Source organism: Lepidochelys kempii, chromosome 3, assembly GCF_965140285.1.
Source record: "Lepidochelys kempii isolate rLepKem1 chromosome 3, rLepKem1.hap1, whole genome shotgun sequence".
NCBI lineage: Eukaryota > Metazoa > Chordata > Testudines > Cheloniidae > Lepidochelys > Lepidochelys kempii.
In genome coordinates this window covers 7277804-7291122 of record NC_136382.1, presented here as the reverse complement: position 1 = coordinate 7291122, position 13319 = coordinate 7277804, and the positions used below count along the sequence as shown (strand labels likewise).

The window sequence follows — 13319 nt, the reverse complement described above, 5'->3', positions numbered from 1 at the left end:
TAATGCCATTATAAATGCTGGAAGCAAAGCGGGGTTGAGGGTGGAGGCTGACAGCTTGCGACCCCCCCAAGGAATAACCTCTTGACCCTCTGAGGGGTCCCGACCCCCAGTTTGAAAACCCCTGCACTAAAACGTCTGTGGAAAACCTGCAACAAGAGAAGACAGCCCACTGAGTGCAACTCACAACCAAATGCCCCCTTGCAAACAGCTGAGACCATTCAAGACCAGACGAAGCCCATCTGGAAAAGGACCAAGGGCCGAGGAGGAAAGCGTCACAGCCATGAAACACATGGACATGACTAGGTGGTGACTAAAGAAACAATAGAAATATAGATACAGGCTGTCTGCAAAAGTCAGACTTGACTGAATTCGTCCCAATGGAAAAGTCACGGGGCGGTGGCTATGCCTGGCGTGAGATCACAGGCCGTTGCCATGCTTTGAATTGTGTATCGGTGCAGAGGCAAAGCAGGTAGGGTACACAGCTGGCAGGCATGGGGTTCTATTCTTTCCTCTGTCACTGACTCGCTGCCTGGCCTTGGGCAAGTCATGCAGCTGCTGTTTTTCCACCTGGAAAACAGTGGTAATGATTCTTCCCCACCGCTGTAAAGAGGGATGAGCGCCTCATGGCACTACCAAAGGGAAAAATATAGCCCTTGACTCCCACACCAGCCCATCCCAATTAGTACTGTTGCACCGGGAGCCTGATCCTGGTAAAGCCAATGAGAGCTGGATCTAGCCCACAGCAATCTGTACTCTTATAGCAGCCCCTAAAAGCTCACGGTCTGCTAAGAGCCAATGCAAAGCACTACACAAGGGAAGCCATTTGCAGTGCACAGTAACAGCAAGTTTCACTAGGCCTACAAAGCCCAGAGCTACATGCTCTGGAGCACCATCTCCTGGCACCTCAGCTTGTAACTACCTATTGACCCATATATAGAAGTAGGGCACTCTCGTCACACAGCCTTTGGCCTAAATTTTCAACAATGTCTAGTGAATTTGGGGGCCTAAAAGGAGCCTGACTTTCACATGGGGGGCACGCAGCATTTCTGACAATCAGACCCCTCTACGGGGTCACAGGTTGGGCACCTGAAACCACCAATGGGTTTTGCAAATAAAGGTCTTTTCGAATAGCGGTGAAAGCAGCAGCCTCACTCCTCTGCAGAATGCCCAACAGAGAGCACTAAGCGGGCAGTGGAATGGAAGTCACCGCTGGTCCCGTTGCAAACATCGTTAGTAGGAATTGGCTCATCCACGAGCCGGAGACCAGCCTGGGCTGGAGCATTACAAAAAAAAAAAAAAAATCACACTAGAGCAGATTGCTTACAGGAGGGTCTCCTTTGGAGAAACAGGTTGGGGTCACAGCCCGCTCCCATTGATCTAAAACAGCACAACTCCCAGTGGATCCAATGGCACCAGCATTTGGCCACTGGAATAGTGGTGGCCCACATTGCTGGTGGAAGCTCCATCCTTGTGATAGATTAGAAGATGGGCATGTCCTCTCACAGTGGTCTGGCACAGCGGCTGCCCCACCTCAGTGTGCAAACTCCATCCCCGCATACAATAATTCTAGGGCATCTGTGTTTATATTTTCTCTAAGCTGGTTTAATACCCCAGGCAGCCATTTGGGAGGCCAAAACAGCAAAGGAGCTGGGATTCTCCTGGCATGTCTGTATGGCCACCATAAGTAGTAAACCTGCAAAGAAGGCACCAGACTGGGAGTGAGGGTTCTGCCCCCAACTCGGCCACCGACATACAGTGCGACCTTGGGCAAGTCACTTCCTTGCCCTGGCCTCTGTTTTCCCAGGCGTAGAACAGAGAGAATGATACCTCCCCAGTTTGTGACACACTTTGAGATCTTTGGATGATAAATACTATCCATATACACAAACGGACATTGGCACCCCAGACTATTCACTCTCTCCCCGATGACATCGTTAAAATGCCCATCGCCATGATGGGCAGGTGCCTAGAGTTTAATATACAGGGCACAGTGGGCAGCCAGGTGGTGCTGGGGGAATCGTGTGATGATGTATACAATGGCCCTGGCTACCGTTGCCAGTGGCTATTTTAGCTTTGGCAGGAGCTGAGAACAGGAGGTGGTTTCTGATCCTCTGAATAACTGGTGGGGAGCCCCTCTTGGGGAGATGGCCACCCACAGCTCGAGAACCATTGCTCTCTGGGCAACTAGACAGCCCCAAAGACAGAAACGTTGTCCCCTTATCCCAGACCCAGGTGCACAGGGCTTGGAGTGCATGTAAGGTAAGGGCCATGGTGTTTCAATGTCCCTAATGTGGGGAAGACGGACCCAAGGTCTGACCAGTATTGCTGGCGACACGATTGGTGGTACATGCTCTTCTGGACCAAGCTTCCAGTCATGGCCCACTTCAACATAAGCACAGGCTGCCTCACTACCTCACCCCAGGAGCCTGCAAAATGTGTGACAGGGGCCTTCACTTCCCTGTACCCATCCCTGAAGGTCAGTTACACATGAAACATCTCCCTGGCCCTACTGACTCCCCCACATTATAGGCCCTCCAACCTCCTGCCCTTAGTAGACCCCTTCCCGCTGGCCTACCTCTGCCTCAGGATCCCGGCTCCCCTTACCTGCCGTAGCAAGGCCTCTCCGTTGATGGCGCCCTGCTGCTGCTGGGCAATGGTGACCCCCAGCACCAGGGTGTGGATGCCACAGGAGACGGCCGTGATGAGCACGATGGGCATGAGGCGCAGGGGCAAGGTGATGAAGAAGGAGAAGACGAAGAAGGCCTGCCAGCCCACTGTGTCACTGGCCTCGTGGAAGTGGGAAAAGTTGAGGCCCAGGTAGCAGAATATCTGGGCAGCGATGAGAATCCAGAGGACATAGGGCATGAACTTGCGGGAGATGCGGTCCGGCAGGAGCCCGTACTTGCATAGGATGAAGAGCAAGATATGGGCGGCCAAGCCCACTGAGGCCACCAGGATGGTGGCCAGCTTGTCGGTGGTGTAGACCACAGCGCACATGACGATGACATAGCAGTCGAAGAGGGCAGCGAAGACCACCAGCACCAAGAGGGTCTCATGGCGCTGCCGGCGGAAGTAAGTCTGGTAGAGGTTCTCCAGGGACTCGGGAGCGAAGGTGAGCCGCATGAAGCGCGGCAGGCAGAGGCATGAGCCTGAGTTCCTCACTGTCACCTCATGGGTCCGGCCCACCCCACGTTCAGGGTCGGAGGGTAGGCTGACCGAGTAGTCAGCCGAGTACTCGGCCGAGTACTCCGGCTCAGAGAAGGCCCTGTTCCCGGGCATTCTGCCTGTCCTCTTTTCCCAGCCAACCCTTGGAGAACTGGCACCGTCTGCAGCCGACGGTTACGCCAAAGGAGCTCCAGCTCCCATTTACCTCAGGGCAAGCAACAGGCAAGGGCAAGGAGGCATCAGCAATGGCATCTCAGTTCTCCCCCTCAGACCCACGTCCTCCCCAACCCAGACGTTCCAGTCAGAAACCCAGGCTCCAAATGGGGAAGCGTGCCAGTTGCCTCCCCCTGCACTGAAGCCTTCAACTGGCTGCTCTGTAACACCTCGACCCTTCCCACTCACACCCCTTTCAAATGTCACCAAAAATAAAATTCAATTTAAAAACCAATTGGCTGGGCTCCAAACAAACAGAATCATGAGCTGCAACTAGCAACTCCAACTAGCCAGCTTCCTCCAGTCGCTCCCCAGTCCCCGTGCTCTTGGGGGCTGCAATCAAAACAGAATCCAAAAAAAGACAAATGTCTCACTGCCTCCTTAGTAGAGAAGCCAGAATCTGGGGTCTCTCTCCCCCTTTCCCTCCCCAATTTTTCCCCCTTTGGTCTTCTCGGGACCGTTCGTCCCCAGCAACCATTTGCAAATTGAATGCCAGGATGATATTCCTCAATGCACTAGGGTCTCAGGTCCCCAAATCGCACCTGCTCCCCCCTCCATGCGGGGGCAAAGGCATAAACAGCATTGGCCGGCCATTCCATGCACCCTGCAGGTCTTTGATTCTCATCCAGCTGTTAACGGGAAGGGAGGAAGATTTTGTTTGTATCCGGAGTTGCCAACAAGAAAAAAAAAGGGGTGGGGGGTGGGGAGGACAGTCAGCAGAAGAGGCACTGATCTGTCAACCCTGAAGGCTCCCAACTGTTGCTTTCAGCTCCCCCATCAATCCAGGTAGCCCGTTCCCTGGCCTTGTTCTGGAGAAGGCCAGCTCTCCCCCCTCACCATCTCAGTGCTGACAGGAGGGGATGTGGGGAAGAGCCTCTCGGCTTCTTTGGTTTGGGCCTTGTTGAAATTAAAGCAGGGCTGTGGGAAATGGTGGTCTCCTACCCTGGGAGAGTAACGGCGTGGGCAGATCCTGGAAGCCCCACGACGCTGCTAGCATTCCCTGCCAGTCACCAGGTTGCTCTGGCTTCTGTTTGCTCTTGGGCGAGCCCACGTCCTGCCTGGAGGAGAAGACGGATGGGTGGCAGAGTCCAAACTAAACAGACGTCTCTTTAAGAGCCGAGCGCCCCTCTCAGCCGAAAACCCCATTCGGAGTCCATACTCTGCCTCTGGATTCTCCGCTCATCCATCTTCAGCGTCCCTCTCCTTGCATCCTCCTCCTCCTTGCCCAGCAGCTGGTGTCTTGGGAGGCAGATGCCGTGTCTGTGTGTTTTTCCGTCTCTCTCTCTTTTCTCTGCTTTTTTGGTGAATTCCCTTCTTCCCCTTGGCGCCCAACTGGGTGTCTTGTCGGAGCGTGTGCGCAGAGGTGGGTGGGTGAGAATCTGTCAAGCACAGACACCCAGCAGAAAAATGATGGAGGAGGAGAGGGAATGGGCGTAGCTTAAAATTATTGAAGAGAAAATAAAATCAAACAAGTGCATGGCTCGGGAACACACGTGTGCAGCCTGCATGCACCCACCCACCCCGGGGCTCGGCTCCTGCGCTCTGCCGGGGACTCTCCCTTGCAAACAAAACCTGGAGTTCAGCGCCTGGCGGGGGGGGGGGGGAAGAGGTGGGGGCGCTGGAAAGGAAAGTCAGGCTGCCCAGCGGATCACAACTCCGTTATGCAGGCTGGGGGTGGGCTGCTCATGACACTAAGGAAGAGGGCGGCGGGGATATTCCCCCTAGGTGTGCGGGGGGAGAAGCCCCTTCCCCCCCGGGGCAGAGGGCGAGCTATCAACGCAGGAAGCTCGCTCCGCCCAGCTGGCGGGCCGGGCTCGCTGCTGCAGGACTGGGCGGGGGGGGGAGAAGCTGCTGCTGGAGGGACGAGGGGGCGGCTGCCGTTCCGTCTCAGCCGGGCAGGGGACCCCCGGGGCCGGGGGAGGGAGACGTTTGGGCGGCTGCACGCCCCGCTCCTTCGCAGCAGCCCCCTTTCCCCGCGGGGCTCGGGGAGCCTGGCCGGCGGCGGCGGCGGCGGCGGCTGGGCGCCCGCGGCGTCCCCCGGCCCCGCGTGCGGGGCAGCCGCGGCGAGCGCCCGGGACGGGGACGGGGACCGGGACCGGCCCCGGCGGCCGCAGCGAGCGAGCAGGGGCCGAGGGCCCAGCGCTGCGGCTTCAGACAGCGCCCCGCGGCTGAGCTGGGGCGGGGCGGGGCGGGGGGGTGTTTGTGGGGGTGCCTGGGGGGAAGGCGGCAGCTTCAGGGGGGCTGTTCGGTGGCTAAGCTGGGTTTGCCTTGGGGGAGATGGGACAAGCTCAGTGGCTAGGGGAAGCTGGAGATAAAGGGGGGGCTGGATTTGGGGGGGCTGCTGGGTGGGTGGGGGGGGCTTGGGGGAGATGGGTTCGTAGGGGGACAATGAGGGCGGGTGGGGGGAAGCTGGGGGCAGATAGGTGGGGGCTGTTGGGTGCAGGTAGCTTAGGGGAGAAGCTGGATTTGGGGGGAGCTGCTAGGTGGGGGGGCTTGGGGGAGCTGGGTTTGTAGGGATGGCAGGGGGACAATGAGGGCGGCTGGGGGGGAAGCTGGGGGAAGACAGGTGGGGGGGCTGCTGGGTGCAGGTAGCTATGGGGAGAAGCTGGATTTGGGGGGGCTGCTGGTTGGGGGGGGACTTGGGGGAGCTGGGTTTGTAGGGATGGCAGGGGGGCAATGAGGGCGGCTGGGGGGGAAGCTGGGGGAAGACAGGTGGGAGGGCTACTGGGTGCAGGTAGCTTAGGGGAGAAGCTGCATTTGGGGGGCTGCTGGGTGAGTGGGGCTTGGAGAAGGTGGGTTTGTAGGGATGACTGGGACAATGAGGGCGGTTGGGGGGGAACTGGGGGCAGATAGGTGAGGGGGCTGCTGGGTGCAGGTAGCTTAGGGGAGAAGCTGGATTTGGGGGGCTGCTGGGTGAGTGGGGCTTGGGGAAGCTGGGTTTGTAGGGATGGCAGGGGGACAATGAGGGCAGCTGGGGGGAAGCTGGGGGCAGATAGGTGGGGGGGCTGTTGGGTGCAGGTAACTTAGGGGAGAAGCTGGATTTGTGGGGGCTGCTGGGTGAGTGGGGCTTGGAGAAGGTGGGTTTGTAGGAATGGCAGGGGGACAATGAGGACAGCCGGTACAAAGGGTTGGAGAGGAAGCTGGGGGTAGATAGGTGTGTGGAGGTGGCTGGGGGGCTGCAGGGTGCAGGTCGTTGAGGGGAGAAGCTGGGTTTGTGGGCGTGGGGTGGAAGTAGAGAGGAGTGCCTAGGGGAGGGGAAGGCTAGGGCCACCCACTCTTCCATGCCCTCCTCTTTATCTCCACTGTCTGTTGCCTTGGCTACTCTTCCCCCACCCTGATCCGTGGAGGGTACAGCCGGCTCAGCCAGCACCACAACCAACCCTGGCAGCCGTGAACTGCAGTGGCAGGCTGTGGCTGCAGCCCAGCTGCATGGGTGACGGTCTGTGCAGCAGGAGTGAGGGGGAAGCAGGTGCAGGTGCGAGTGTCACCTGAGCTGCCTGACCCTGGGCAGGCCTGGGGCCTCTCCCTGTGACTCACTTAACCTCCCTGCCTCTGGTTCCCCATCTGTACAACAGATCAGTTGTGACTCTTGTCCTGGGCACAACAATGTGAAGGAACCACACGGGCACAGTGTGGTTCAAGTAACTGCATTTACTTATTGTATACAACATGCAAAGCCTAGTTACATATACACACTACTGCCCTGGCTGGTTTCTAAACAGAGAACACAATGAGCGCCATTAGGGGGCTCACATACTATTTAAAGAGATACTACCCAATTTTTACACCACAGTGCCTAATACTTACTTATTTCCTGGGGCATTGTGAGAGGTTTGCAAAGAGCTATGAGGAGAGAAAGCCCTACATTGTCATACCCACTCTCTGCCTCTCTCCACATAACCAGTACTGTTTTCCAGATGCAGGATGCATCTTTGGAAGCTAGGGAGGATGTGAGAACATCTGGATGGCTGAGCTCCCAGCACATCCTCTCCTAGCAAGGAGATACTGATGCCGTTAGAGGTCTTGTACAGCACTTAAAAATGGGAGGAAAAAAATGACAAACACCATGTGAATCAATACACTACTGAGACCAAAATCTCTGAGCCAAATTAATCTCTGGAGTAACACCAAGGATTAATTTCTGTGTTAGAAAACACACATTCATGCACAAGGCAAAATCAGCCAGTAGAATTCATTGCCACTAGAAACGAAGACCAAGAACTTAGCAGAATTTAGCACCAGACCTCTAAAAAGGCTTTCTGATGTGAAATCAAATCTCCACCAGATTGAATCGTGTGCATGCATGACACTCAAATTAACGCATGTGCAGCCGGGGAGCCCTTGGAGATATATATATTTTTAATAACTGTTTAAAATCTGAATTCAGTGCTGGTGAAAGATCCCAGCTTGACAGCCCTTGGGAGCTATACATCAGGTACAACATGGACAGCACAAGTTCAAGCTACAGCCATTAATGTGATCCAAGTCCCCTAGCATTTTCTGAGTTCAGCGCTTTTCAAGTTTTATTGCTGTTTGCAAGAGCTCCTCCCAAAGGAACACCTTTATAAACCTAACAGTGATACAGCCTTTCTTCAAAGAAAGTACACCGTGCACAAACTGAGAATAAGAACTTAGAAGACTGTGTGTAACAGCACCATGTGGTGACTCCCATTCTAACACCATCTCCATTCTCAACTTGTTCCATCAACCACAACGGAGCTCAGAGTAACTTCATAAATCATCTGCAATGACAGCAAGAAAGGTACAAGTCCCAAACAGAAGAGAGAAAAAAATGAATAAAGGTTTAGCTATTTACCTATGTGTAACAGTTCAGGGCAACTGCATCTGGATTTGCCCTTAGTGATCCAGCAAAGGAACCTGCTCTGCATGTATCGCTCTCTCTTCTGACCAGGGTATCTCAAGGCTGAACAGTTTACTGTGTTATTCCCAGCAAAAGACAGATTGTCAAAGTAGACCTGCTTGCTTTCTCTCCAACTAATGTTGTAACTGCCCACATAGTCAAACTACCACATAGCTCTTTCTATGCAAGCTTATTTATTCTTAAGGTAAAAGCATTGCAGAGAAAATGTATTAAAAACAATAAAAGAACCTAAACACATAATAAGTTAATCAGAGCTCTGATAAGCTAATATGTTTATCAGAGATCACGCCAACTCCAACATGGGCTCTGGCAGGTGCCTTCAAACCCCATAAAGGAGTCTCCTCCTCTATGGTCACAAGTGCATAAAATAGCACTCATTAAAAGTTTAGTCCTGCCTTTCACAGATCAGGGGTCTTTGATCTGGAGGAGCAGGTAATCAGCAGACAATGGGTTTTTCTCCCCAGGGCATAGTTTCAAAAGGCCTCCCAAGTACCTCTTAGGAAACCCACTGCCCATGTATTGTCCCAAACAGTTCTTTGAAGTTCCTAACATTTCCCCAAGGTTTTACATCAGCCAGTCTCTAAGAAAAGTTACATACAATTCTACTATAACACACAAACAATTGAATTTTTAATACAATGGACCCCAAAGATATGAAACTTCATTCAATCAAAAAAAAACAAGGAGTATTTGTGGCACCTTTGAGACTAACTAATTTATTTAGGCATAAGCTTTCGTGAGCTAAAACCCACTTCATCGGATGCACGCAGTGGAAGTAACAGTTGGGGGAAAAATTAGCAAGGGGAAATAGTTTTACTTTGTGTAATGACCCATCCACTCCCAATCTTTATTCAAGCCTAATTTAATGGTGTCCAGTTTGCAAATTAATTCCAATTCTGCAGTTTCTCATTGGAGTCTGTTTTTGAAGGTTTTTTATGGAGAATTGCGACTTTTAGGTCTGAAATTGAGTGACCAGGGAGGTTGAAGTGTTCTCCGACTGGTTTTTGAATGTTATAATTCTTGACGTCTGATTTGTGTCCATTTATTCTTTTGCATAGAGACTGTCCACTTTGGCCAATGTACATGGCAGAGGGGCATTGCTGGCACATATCACATTGGTAGACGTGCAGGTGAACGAGCCTCTGACAGTGTGGCTGATGTGATTAGGTCCTACTAGGTGTGGACAGAGTTGGCAACGGGCTTTGTAAAAACTATTTCCCCATGCTAATTTTCCCCCTTCTGTTACTCACACCTTCTTGTCAACTGTTTGCAATGGGCCATCCTGATTATCACTACACAAGTTTTTTTCTCCTGCTGATAATAGTCCACCTTAATTGATTGGTCTCGTTACAGTGTGTATGGCAACACCCATTTTTTCATGTTCTCTGTGTATATATCTCTTCTTCCTGTATTTTCCTCTGCATGCATCCGATGAAGTGGGTTTTAGACCACGAAACCTTATGCCCAAATAAATTTGTTACTCTCTAAGGTGCCACAAGTCCTCCTTGGTTGTTTTTTTTTTTTTTTTTTTTTTGCTTATACAGACTAACACGGCTACCACTCTGAAATTCATTCAATCAAGTTTAACTTGCCTGTAAGGTTTGTCCAGGAGATTGCAGGAAATTGCCCTCTGACACACTATGTAGCAAGTGTTCTTCTGATTAGAACTTTCCAAATCCCCATTCCCAAAATCTGCTTTATTCCCATTCACATCTCTTTGGAGATTTGTTTTTTTCTCTTTTGTGTAGCTTTCAACTGCTCCTTTCTTGCAACCTTGTGCTGTAGCTCATGAAAGCTTATGCTCAAATAAATTGGTTAGTCTCTAAGGTGCCACAAGTACTCCTTTTCTTCTTGCATTTCTTGTTTCAGCAAATGAACCAGGAATTTGCTCTTCTGTTCTGCAATCCATGGGGAATGAGGAGACAGCCATCTTTTTCTGGACACATTCACTCCCCTGAATGACCAATTCCTTACTCTCCTGCTTGGGGCAGTGTTTGCAATTATCCTCCCAAAAAGGACGTCTGGACAAGGCAGTGGCATGTCCCTGCTCGTCCTCAGGCCTGTGTGTGTCTGTGAACTGAGAACCTTTTAGTTTCCCCAACCACCTGGCCAGTTGCCCCTCAGGATTCCTAATTCTAAAGAGCTGTTGGAGGAATGCATGGACTGCCCTGACCACCAATTTTCACCCACACAGATAGTGGTGAAACAGATTTAATCACTGCCAAGAAACCCTTCCTGATGGCACGATGGTTTCTCTCAGCAGAACTTTGACTTTTGTTGTAATAACAATACTGCCTTCAAGCCATAAGGACTGGCCTGTGTCTGAAAACGCACTTTGAGACTCAGGTGAGCTAAGACAGGAGTGGTCACAAGGGCTCTTTTGAACTCTTGCAAGTGCAAATACCAAGTGACATTTAGGTAGCTACTGAAATGGTTTCCTTTTCTCACCCAGCCCATGCACCCATTTTGCAATATTGGCAAACCCATGAATGAACCTTGTATACCTATTGTGGGTCCTGGGAGGGGCAGGTCTAGGCCTGCCCAAAACTAAAGGCCCATCCCCTAACTGAGGGAGGGGAATGACTGAGCCCAAGCCACAAATGAGTTTGAGGGACAACAAATAACAAAACCGGGCCAGGAGCAAAGGTCACAGGCCCCAAACAAGGGATCCAGAGGGGGACACTAAGCACAGAACCCATGACAGCGCCCCACTGCTCCTCAAAGGAGCATCAGTGGACGCTGCCCATACAAGCTCTGCCGGGAGATGTGATAAAACAAGGGACCAGAAACAGCCCTCCCCCACCCCCCTCTGTCCCAGAGCCCAACCCCTGTCAAGTTTCCTCCTTCTGGTGCAGTGGACGGCCATCTTGGACAGCACCAAGAGGAGGTTGAGGAGGTCTCATGACTTTGTGGAGCCACAGATGGGAGTGTGCAAATACAAGAAAGTGTAGGGAAAAACACAGCCAGGACCTCAGCAGGAGGTTCTGGAGGAGCCTGAAGAGGGGCTGCAGCCTGATGCACCCTACGCAGATATGTGCCAGGGTCTCCCTTTCACTGCAGAAGGGGCAGGTGTCGGGGAACTCAGTCAACTGCACCAACCACATGCCCATGCTCCCGGCTCCATGGAGAAGCTACTAACTGAGATCCCCAGCAAGCCATGGGTCTAAGGTGAAATACCGGCTGGCCCATCAGGGCTCCCCACACTCTGCAGGTGGCACACACAAGAGCGAAGACGTGGATGGTATGGAGCATGAACAAGTAGAGATGTTTGCGGGGCATGGTCTGGAGACAGACTGAGTGGATGGCATTCAGCCAACTCAGGTGGTATATCAGAGCCCTCTGGAGGGCTCGCGGGGCAGAGACCTGACAATGTGTGCTGGAGGGTCAGGGGCAATGGGTGGGTGGGGAGCACCGTCCTGCAGGACCCGCTCGATATAAGTGAGAGAGAACCAAGGTGCAAGACCGCCCTCAGCTCCTGGAGCATGGCAGGGGACACGTAGAGTGGGCAATCCCATGTGCTGGCCAAGCTCTATGGGGTCCATCCAATTCCTTCAGTGTAGTCCAGGAAGTCTCTGCGTGGGTGGGAGGGAGCCCACCTGCTACCCATCCCCAACTCCCCAGCCATCAGGCTAGAGCTCTTGACCCAACTCACCCGGGCAAAAGAGGCTGCTGAACAGTTGTCTTGGCAAGCTGCCCTCTGTGCCAGGTCCCCTAGGTCCTGACTCCTGAGCCACGAGTAGCACATCGTTGGCATACCCCACCAGATGACCTGCAAGTCTGGCTCTTGAAGCACCAACCCCGTCATCCTCTTGCAGAGGAGATAGAGGAAGGGCTGGATGCTATACCGCTGGCCAGACAGTGGGCAACCCTGATGACCAAAGGTGCCAGACTCAGTAAGGGCCCAATTGAGCTTGACCAGACACTCCACAGAGATGTACAGCATCTGGAGGAACCCCACGAAGCAAAGCCTGAAGCCAAATGCCTGTAAAGTGCCCATAAGATACCTGTAATCCACCCTGTGAAACGCCTTCTCCTGGTCAAGGGGCAGGAGGATGAGTGACAGATAATCCTTACACACCAGATGGAGAAGTTCCCAGTGTGACATTCTCCTCTGGTGTTATCTGGACCAGTGATCTGCTAGGTCACTCCAGTCCTTGACTCTGGGAGCCAGCCTTACCCTGCTCTGCTGTGAGAACCCCCACTCCTGGGCTGTTCACGCACAGCCTCTGGCATGTAATTTGCTCCTTGGAATGTGGAACCGAATGACACTAGCCAATATCTCCAGTCCCAGACACAACCTCAAGAACCTCCGTTTTGCAGTGTCCAGTTTTGCCCACTGGACGCTGCAAGCTTATATAAGTTCATCAATTTAACAAAGAAATTGATATGTACCAGGCTTGTTTTCCCAAGGGGAGTCTCTGACATGCTTCAAACCAAACGCTCTGCTTCAGGTAGAATAAACAAACAAATTTATTAACTACAAAGCTAGATTTTGAGTGATTATAAGTCAAAGCGCAAGAAGTCAGATTTGGTCAAATGAAATAAAAGCAAAATGCATTCTAAGCTGATCTTAACACTTTCAATGCCCTTACAAACTTAGATGCTTCTCACCACAGACTGACTCGTTTCCCTTCAGCCAGGCTCTCCCCTTTGATCAGCGCTTCAGTCGCTTGGTGGTGATGTCTGTAGATGTAGGTGGAAGAGAGAGGAAGAGCATGGCAAATGTCTCTCCCTTTTATCATGTTCTTTCTTCCCTCTTGGCTTTGCCCCCCGCCCCTCTTCAGAGTCAGGTGAGCATTACCTCATCATAGTCCCAAACTGACCAAAGGAAGAGGGGTGACTCACTCGAGAGTCCAACAGATCCTTTGTTGCTGCATAGGCCAGTGTCCTTTGTTTCTGTGAGGCTGGGCTGGGTTTGTCCCATACATGCCCTGATGAGGTGTGAACTGCCCCTCTGCTCTTGGAAAATTTTGCCTGGGCAAAATGTTTTAAGCCATGAGGACACATTTTCAGCCTCATAACTATACACATGAAATTACAACCTGTAATATTATTATAA

General features: G+C 52.4%; 1 protein-coding gene across 3 annotated transcripts in view; it reads right to left on the bottom strand.

Annotated features, from left to right (window-relative positions):
* ADCY3 (adenylate cyclase 3) overlaps positions 1-4951 on the bottom strand; it is a 93996-nt gene extending 89045 nt beyond the window's left edge. The window contains exon 1 of one of the 3 annotated variants that reach the window (XM_073335572.2): positions 2605-4951. In XM_073335572.2, the coding sequence (XP_073191673.1) occupies positions 2605-3279 (675 nt within the window). In that variant the 5' untranslated portion in view covers positions 3280-4951. The remainder of the gene's footprint in view (positions 1-2604) is intronic. The other 2 variants (XM_073335571.2, XM_073335573.2) reach the window with 2 other exon arrangements.
* Between the last annotated feature and the right edge of the window lie 8368 nt (positions 4952-13319).